A 9,464-nucleotide genomic window follows, 5' to 3' on the forward strand; every position below is an offset into this window, starting at 1 on the left:
CAGTGTATTTTGTGTCATGGCAAAGCTAGTGTTTACTGATCAAGTTACAATGAGTGACAGGGAGGGGGGCAGCTGAGAACAGTCTGACACCCTGGTAGATCTCATGTAAACATCATCACTACACCTCTTCATTACCACAATACATGCTAATCACTGACAAAGATGGAAATGGACTTTAAACTGACAACAGGCCAAGTATGAGCCTTTGTAAGGGTGTACAGCTCGACATCTTGCTAACATTCTGCAGGTTTGGCAAAATGTACGACTACCTAAACAATTCAGCAACAACTGTCTACCGGTATGTTAGAAACCAACAGAAGAATGACTAGAAGAGGTCTGATTTTGACAGTAGAAGTGTTGTCCTCACGGTTCAAATGAACGCCTTAGTCTGTATAAAGCAGGGGTGCCCATAAGGTCCCCCCCGTGGCGGCTGAAGTGCTTCTTTCACTTCTCCTCGGATCCCCCGCTGCCTCTGCCCGGGAGAGCCGGAGGGATCCAAAGGAGAAGCTGAGCCCCCGTGTGCGTGGCCGAGTATCGGTACATATCAGCGATATGTACCAATCCTCTGTGCAACTACGCCCCCTCCCGCCCCTGAATGCAGGTTTTTTTTCGTTGGTAGATCTCATTGAGCTCGTCATTTGAAAAGTAGATCTCCAGACGAAAAATTGTGGGCACCCCTGGTATAAAGAATCTCCTTTCCGAAGTTGGAAGTATTTTCCTACCTCCTCCTCATCTGCCCGGAAGTAAAAGAGAAAATTCACAACCAATTTCACCAGGCGCTTCTTCAGAACTGTGCAAAAGAAAAAAAAGAAATCAGTTGTAAAATACAGTAAGTAGGGAAACAACATGCAGAAAAAGCAATTGCAGATCACATCAGAAACAATAACAGCTGAATAAAGTATTACATTAACAATTGGTCATCTTAGAAGTAAAGAACTGAGAAAGCAATTTTTAAAGGGCAAGTGAAATCTGAAATCCATACTTCAGTTTTGGGTAGATGCATCTGGGATAACACACCTACTTATTTCCTCTTTAAGAAACCTTTACAGTGAGATCGCTACACCAGACTTCCCAGTTCTCCCCACATGCCAAGTGACTCGGTCTGCCAGTGCTGATCTCCTCCTGACTTTGTCTGACTTAAGTGCCCTGAACAAGCATGAGGTGACAAAATAGTCAACAACACAGACAGCATTGAAGACGAAGCATTAACATGACAGCCAGGAAACTAGCATTTCTAACTAGAGTTCAGCAACGGCACCCTCCATGATCTTCTCATGACAGTGTTATAGGTTGTTCTTTTGGATTTCTCTTTGTTAGTGTTACACAACTGGAACATAATCTACTGCCGTCTTTGTAAGAAACACAAAGAGAAAAACTAGGAGATGGGCACTTTCTGCATGTAAGGCGCAGGTAGAGTGAGGGATAAGGGAATGTACAGTCAGCGGCCATCCCTAACTGAAACATTAGTTCACCTTGGACATGGTCATTTATTACAATATACATATTTTTATTTTATTCAATACAATATTAGAAACAAATTCATATTTACATCTTTAAACAACTGCAGAAAATGTACAGGGCTTTCAGAAATCAAACACCTATCAAATAGTTTTAAAAAATTATCAAAATAGTGCAATGAAAAACTTGGCTGTCTTTGGGAGTTTGGTAATGGTGCAAATGTCCGTCACTTAGGGGTGTACTTATAAAGAAAAAGTTGCATTCTTGGTGTGTGTACATCTGTACACTGTCTGTGCGAATGGGGCAAAATGAAATGTTATTAGGCTAGTTTCATTCCAGGTCGAATGTTATTCATTCACAAATAGAGTGAAGCAGGAAAATTCCACATTATGGCCACTAGATGGAGCCGTGGATCATAGGAAAGAAGTAGTTATTTCACGTTTATCTAGTGGCCATAATGTGGCATTTTTCTAATTCTCTCTATGGAGGAAAAACAGTCAACCTGGAGCAAAAATAGCCTAACAACATCCAGTTTTGCCCATTCGCACAGAACAAACATATGTACAGTATTGCAAGACAAATAGCTCTGCAATTTTTTAAAACACACCTCAAAGTGGACCAAAGGGAAGCAGTTATTACACACATTCGGGACTGCAGAATACTTTCTGTGGTCAAGGAGCAGCAAAGAGGCAAGATTTCTACAAACAGACCATCAGAAAGTTAAAGCATTAGTTCACCTTTTAGACCCTACGTGTCAAACTCAAGGCCTGCGGGCCAGAATCGGCCCGCAACGGAGTTATCTCTGGCCCACCTGATGATAATCAATTATCATTAGCTCTGGCCCTGCCCACCGGCAGCTCTCTCACGCTGCCCACGGCGATCTTCATGGGACTGAGGAGCCGCAGAGCTGCTGCCGGCCAGAGGACTGACAGCCTAGAAGCAGCACAGCGTGACAAGGGAGGTGTGGCCGTGAGGTGACCGAGAGGGGTCCTGAGGTCCAGTCCAGATGACGTGACCATCCCCCCCAACATACTTTTTTTTTTACTGTAATTTAAATAGTAATTTAAATAGACCACCAGCTTATTCTCTGGCAATAGTAGCCAAAGAAATGACAGCTAAAGGCGGAAGTGATGCAACACACATCACATCCACCTTTAGCCCTCATTCACACTGGAATCGGCCCACACGTACAGTTCCGTGCTGCGTGCGGGGCCGTACCGAGCAGCCCATGGGAAGGACAGGTGCTGCGTGTGTTTAGTACGCAGCCCCCGTCCTTCTCTATGAGACAAGTATATGTATGAAGTCACTCGAAGAATTTCAAGTCAAAAAGGGTTTATTGAATCGATATGGCTTTGCTATATGATGTGATAGCAATCGAGTAATTAAACCGTTTTTGACTTGAAATTCTATTGGTGTGAGAGTGACTTTATACATATACTTATCTTGGATTGCAGAGGCATCTGCAGTCACTTTGGCACCCACCCGACTCCAAGGGTATTATTCGGTCAGGAGTGCCATGGGTACACTGGATTTTTGAAAAAGTTGTCAACTTTTTCAATAATCGATTAATCGTCTTCTGATCAGTTGGCCCTGTTCACGGCTCCACACACGCTGCGCGCCGCACCTCTTCCCCGCCTCACGCTCGCCGCTGCCAGACCCGCCCACATCCACGCTCTTCACGCCGCACCTCCTCCCCGCCTCACACTCACCGCCCGCATCTAATCCTTTCCATATGCAAAAAGGTTAAACCTCTTTTCCTCCAGACGCAAAGAGTGTCCCCTTGTCCTTTTGCAGCGGCCTTAAAGTGAATAATTTGGCACCAAACTCACTATATGGACCATTTATATATTTATACATGGTGATCATGTCCCCCCTTAATCGCCTCTTCTCCAGAGAGAACAAATTCAGGTCAGTTAATCTTTCCTCATATCTGAGCTCCTCCATGCCTCTTATGAGTTTAGTTGCCCTTCGCTGCACTTTCTCTAGTTCCACAACATTCTATTTGTGAACTTGTGCCCAAAACTCAACTGCATATTCCAGATAAGGTCTTACTGATGCTTTGTACAGGGGCCGGATATTAGTTGTTGCAGCCCTAACAGGTGTGCTTTTATATACAAAGTGACCTTGTGCAAACTCTCTCAATGGAGGAGTAGCAAAAAAGCTGATACTCGATTTGGGGATGCTGAACATAGTGGCTCTGACACAACTTGCAGGAATTGTATTCATATCTCCGTTTTATATTTCCTCCTTAGTTCATAATTACCAGCAGTGATGTAGCATGCACACAGGAGACCAGACTGCACACAATGAACAGTGAATGGTTGGCTTAGTGTTCAATCTTTAGAGACTTACTGGCAGGCAGGCAAGACTCTTTTATTGCACAAAAGACATACTGAGCTGCTTCTGCAATAAAACCATTCCTGCCACTTTACAGCCCTATTAAAACTTTTAATTCAATTTGCTGCATAGATTCTGGGGGTATGAAAACAAAACATGTTCAATGTCTTACAGTTTGTTTTCTTATTAAAGTGACACTAAACTCGAGAGTGAAATCTTAGAAATACATACAAGTACCTTAACTATTAACAAAAATGCATCTTATTTGTGTATCACTCAGCTGTAGATCCTGAAATCATCTCTGAATTGGTGCTGACACTGTCCTTCCTTCTGGAGGGGGGCTACTTTTGTTCCCCATTGTCCCCGTGTGTGTTGTGAAGCTCACTCCGGTGAGGGAGTACAATCTCAATACAAATTAGTAATGCGAGATTGTAGTCCATCACAGGAGTGAGCTTGGAGCGGTGACTACATGACAACACACACAGATGGGGGAAGAAAAGTAGCCCCCCTCCAGAAGGAAGGACAGTGTCAGCACCAATTCAGAGATGATTTGAGGATCTACAGCTGAGTGATACACAAATAAGATACATTTTTGTTAACAGTCAAGGTACTTGGATACAAAGAAGATTGAAGAAAATAGGTCACCAGCACTCCATAAGTTAAAATGAATGAGTCCTTTTAATGGACAATGATGTCACAGAAATCCAACAGGCTCATGTTGGATTTCTGTGACATCATTGTCCATTAAAAGGACTCATTCATTTTAACTTATGGAGTGCTGGTGACCTATTTTCTTCAATCTTGTGTTTTGCACGGTGCCATCCGTGAAGTTACTTCGAGCACCATTTATTTGATTGTTGGCCGGGACTGCTGAAAGGTGTGCGGAGGGCACCTCCATCAATTGGATGCAAAGAAGAACGCTAATGCTGGCTATACACAAAACATTTTATTGATAAAAGGGTACAAAAAAATGGTAATTATCTTGACCCTTCCAGAAAATAGAACTGAACAATGCTCAGCAACTATTGATGACTTTAAAACCCATGACAACTCACATACAAATGCAACGCAGCATGAACTAAAGCACATGTTAACACACAAACGTGCATGCATTTTTGATGAGTTGCAGTTTGTTTTTATGTGTGTTATGGTGTAAAAGGAGCCTTACTCTCTATAGAGAAGCAGTGGTCTCTCTGCAGACATCTGACACACCCCCTGTGAAGTCAGGGCTCTCCAATCAGCAAGGAACATTAGCTGTGCTGATTGGAGAGCTATAATTCTGACTCCTGTAGAGGGTGTGTCCCACCTCTGCAGAGAGCCTACTGATTCCTCACAGAAAAAGTCAGTCTGCAGCTAACAAGCAAAGGTTGGGATTTTCTACTCTTTAGAAAGAAAACAAACAGTAAGGCATTGAACACCTTTTGTTTTCAGGCACCTGGAACGTATTGAGAAGGTTTAAATTGATGGGCTTTATGCACTGGTAGTCACTGCCCTGCCTTACAACAGAACACCTTGTCACAGCCGAGCCTGCCCTCCAAGTGCTGCCACCCAACTCACCGCTTCCTTTCTTGGGGCCCCTCATACCCAGTTCAGCCGCCTTCTCCGCCCTCTGCCTGGAGAGGGACGCCAGCTCCTTCTCATTGTATCTCATTGCGAGCGCACAGCATAGCCTGAGGCTCCTCTACAGAACAAGGAGGTCAGTAGCGCTTCCACAGCCGGAGAGGTGACACAGCTCCACCTACTACCATATCTCCATCTACGTTTATACGCTGGGGCCGCTCATGTTTACACTACACCTGTCTGGTCTCGCTTCACCCGGAAGTACATGCTGTGTTCGTAGTAGTAAAGGTTTGTTGAAAAAAACGTCATTTCCTGTTAGGGTTAGCGCACGCTTCCGGACTGTGTGGTTTGCTGTACGGGGCGGCTGAAGCGGAGGTGAGTACGGTGTGGGGAGGAGGCGGAAGGGTCACGTGGGAGCTGAGTCGGTACAACGGCCAGCCTGATCACGCCAATCCCGGATCCGGTTTTATATATTGTTAGCAGTATTCGTCATCTCTTGTCCCTCATAGCTAACTTCTATCGTCCTCAGCCACCTCTACTCCCCCCTCCCCCACTACATAAACTATTCAGAGCTTCCCCGCCTTGTTTATGCAGGCCCTATAATCATGTTTGCCTGGAATTTGCTATTTCCCCAACTTATCTTTTATTGCAAACAGTTATCCATGGGGGATGACTTGTATAGCTATTTTCCATAGACTCAGAAGTTTGTACTCAAACAAACCTCCTTGTGCTAAACCTCCCTCAACACTCCCCTTTGCAAAATAGTAAATGAAAATGTCAGCCTTGGAATACAGACTTCTATGCACATGTCTGACTGTAATACCCTATGGGGTGTACAGTGCAGTAGAGAAGCTGCATCCTGGAATGGTCAAGCACTGCCTGGCTATCGAAACCTAGACCTGTGGCCAGGCAATGGTAATATCTTTAATATAAGTGACCTTGAACTGTTTTCCATCCTGGAGTGTGGCTGCTTTTGTGCACCATGGTTAATAAACCAAATGTGAGATTGTAGTCCATCACAGGAGTGATCTTGGAGCGGTGGCTACTTTACAACACACAGGGACCATGGGGAACAAAAGTAGTCACCCTCCAGAAGGAAGGACAGTGTCAGCACTAACTGAGTGATACACAAATAAGATACATTTTTGTTAATAGTTTGGGTGTCTGAATGCATTTTTAAGATTTTACTCCTGAGTTTAGTGTCACTTTCAATTATTTGCACATTCTACACAAGCAGTAAATAGGCTTTAATCCTTTGCCACTGGCCCTTTTAGTGGGCTGTGATGCCAGATGGAGATGCAGCTTCTGATTACATGAGCATTGTGATTGGTTGCACAGTAATGATGTGATCAGGAGTCGACCCTACCGGCTCTTGATCACTGGTAGTTACCATGAGCACTCACAGTTCTGGGGATGCCCATTGGGAGAGTATGTAGAACATTACAGTGACAAATTTTATGCAGCAGCTTGGCATTCAAGTCCATCTCCATGATGCCATGTATGTGTAGGAAGTCCTCCCTGATCTCTGTTACTTCAGGCACTGTGGATAATTCTATCCTTAAGTTCACAACAGAATAACTGAACACCTTTCTCACAGTAGCTCAGCTCACCATTCTCTTTCCCTCCAGAGCACCTGCTCTTTGTTTACTGGGCCCAGTTGTCAAAAGCTGATCTGAGCTGATGATGATGACCATAGTGTTCTCCATTTAATGATATTGAAAATTCATGCTGTGCCAGAGCATAAACTACAAGCTCTCCATAGGATTGAAGTGGGAGTACACAGTACATGCACGGGCCCAGCTAAGTAGGGTTTTTTTTACAAGCAGCCCTTCAGCATTGTCGATATTTCACTGGATCAGAGACAGATAAGTCTAAGATTAGAAGGGGGGCGGGGGGCATGGCTTTAATATAACAGCATTTTAAAGGGTTTGAAAGGCAAAAGGTCTCCTCTTGTGCAATTATAAGTGCCAAGCTCTTTGAACCAGATTTGTGTGACCTTCTGGCATACCAGTGTATTGTGGTCTAAATTAGGAATAAGATACAATTTTTAAATTTTCTTTCTTTTTCAGATTTCTAGCTTAGCTTGTCCCTCTTGAGCCTCCAGCCATGGACTTCCAACACAGAGCCGGTGGCAAAACCGGCAGTGGCGGAGTTGCTTCTGCCTCCGAAAGCAACAGGGATAGAAGAGAACGTCTCCGGCAGCTGGCCTTAGAGACAATTGATATAAACAAGGTACATAAAATAATTGGGTACATTTTTCAGGTTTGTAAGCAGTTAGGTTGGTCGAGCACTGTTTTTTTGTTTTATTGTGAACAAAACATCTACTTATTGAATATACTTTTAGAATTTTTAAGTAAATGCTTTAATAAAATTGCTCATCATAAAGTCGAAGGTTTTATCCAGTCCTTCTACCAAGTTTGCTTTCTAATTCATTTGCTACAATACATACAGACTGAGGTGCTGCTGTCTGAAATCATACTTTTGCTCTCATTAGCTAGTTTGTTTTTACAACTTTTATGTTTTATCAGTAGCCAGAGCCAGCTCCAGCATCACAATTTATAACTCCGCTCTGGTCTATAAGGTCAACCAGCTGGTTTTAAAATAATTTTTTTTAAAAGCAGCTTTTTGCCAATAAATGACATCCATCATGTCAGCTAAATAACTGAGGACATCCTATGAGTGCAAGGTGTCATGGACCCACCCCCTGAAGGAGCATCACCATGGCACCTTGCACACAGTGTCACAATGCAGAGAGCAGTTTTGATGTAACACCGGTGCTGGTCTCTGCATGATTAAGAACCCTGCACATCACAGGACCAGTTTGAGGAGGAAAGGGGGGGGGGGGGGGTTTGTGGGATTTTGAAGAGGGGAATCCTGAGTTGCAATTTGGAATTAAATTGTTAAATGACATGTTGTTTTGTTTTCCAGGACCCTTATTTTATGAAAAATCACCTGGGCTCATATGAATGCAAACTATGCCTTACCCTTCACAATAATGAGGTGAGTTAAACCCCACTTTGTACTTGCACCTCCTTCGTGCTTGCGCTTTTCTTTTGTTATGAATTGTTGGATATCCTATGGAGATGCATTTGGATTGCAGGAAAAGCAGGTTTGTCAAGCAATATTTAAACCAAAATATGTCACAATAACCTGATGAAATGGATCATTTAAAATAGCTGATATACTCCAAGTTATCCACATTAGCTATCTTTCCCCAGTCTTCAATGACAGCATATGAGGGACAGAGACCTCATAAAGCCAAAGGTTAAAGGGTGTGTTCCCTATGTAAGGAGGAGACTCCTCGTTGGAAATCTGGTTGTGGGGACCCTGCCTCTCATACGCCTGTGTTACCCGCCATTTTTTTCCCCCGTTTCCCCTGTCCTTGTTGGGAGTACGGAGTAGTGAAATTCTGCCTGCTTGTCTTTGTTTTCTTGGGGATGGCCAATCCTGAATGGATGCGCAAACCTTTACTGGTGGTTTTCTCCATAGTAATAGTAACAGACTCTTGGTGTTTGGACCTTTTTCATGTTTTATTTGTGCAAAACGTTTTCTGTGTGTACCTGAAATTGAAGGGCTATTTGGTAAGTGCATTGCTTTTAAGCCAAAGCCACAGATTGTGGAAGAGCGACTGTTCATAAGAGGAAATGTGGCCTCTTTGACTCCGGTTTGGGGAGCTCCTGGTCTAATCCTCTATGCCAGTACCACATAGATAATGTCTTCAAAGATGAATAGTTGCTTGTAGTAATTTTGCTTTCATCTGCTTTTTTTTGTCTAAAAATGTGGATTTTCTCTTTTGAAGGTATGAGCATTTGGAAGGATTGAATGGATTAGAATGTGATAAAAGTGCTATCCTTCCTAAAGGGGCTTTGTGTTTTTCATTTTTTCTAATCCTAAACCAGCCCTGACTATGACTGGGGTAGCTAGGAACTTAGTATTCTCTCTCTAAGTTGAATGTTCTTTATAACTTTCATAATTTTGGTTGCTGGTAAAATTGAATTGTAGTCCACAGCTGTTTTATAGTGTTGATTTGTGTTGTAGTGTATTGTATATATGATGTTACTGATTCCACTTTTGTCTCCAGTGTTATGTTGTTTTTTTTTTTTTTTTGG

General features: G+C 43.1%; 2 protein-coding genes across 2 annotated transcripts in view; one reads left to right on the top strand and one right to left on the bottom strand.

Moving 5' to 3' along the window:
- The window catches only part of PLEKHJ1 (pleckstrin homology domain containing J1), a 13,318-nt gene extending 7,823 nt beyond the window's left edge, over nt 1-5,495 (bottom strand). Inside the window, exons 1-2 of the mRNA XM_018573249.1 lie at nt 5,353-5,495; nt 723-790 (exon numbers count right to left, since the gene is read on the bottom strand). Coding sequence (XP_018428751.1) covers nt 723-790; nt 5,353-5,446 — 162 coding nt within the window. The 5' untranslated portion in view covers nt 5,447-5,495. The remainder of the gene's footprint in view (nt 1-722; nt 791-5,352) is intronic.
- Nucleotides 5,496-7,429: 1,934 nt separating this feature from the next.
- The window catches only part of SF3A2 (splicing factor 3a subunit 2), a 10,071-nt gene continuing 8,036 nt past the window's right edge, over nt 7,430-9,464 (top strand). Inside the window, exons 1-2 of the mRNA XM_018573246.1 lie at nt 7,430-7,587; nt 8,284-8,355. Of these exons, the coding sequence (XP_018428748.1) occupies nt 7,462-7,587; nt 8,284-8,355 (198 nt within the window). The 5' untranslated portion in view covers nt 7,430-7,461. The remainder of the gene's footprint in view (nt 7,588-8,283; nt 8,356-9,464) is intronic.

This window comes from Nanorana parkeri, unplaced genomic scaffold, assembly GCF_000935625.1.
Source record: "Nanorana parkeri isolate BGI_ZX_2015 unplaced genomic scaffold, ASM93562v1 scaffold2302, whole genome shotgun sequence".
In the NCBI taxonomy this organism is placed as follows: Eukaryota; Metazoa; Chordata; class Amphibia; order Anura; family Dicroglossidae; genus Nanorana; species Nanorana parkeri.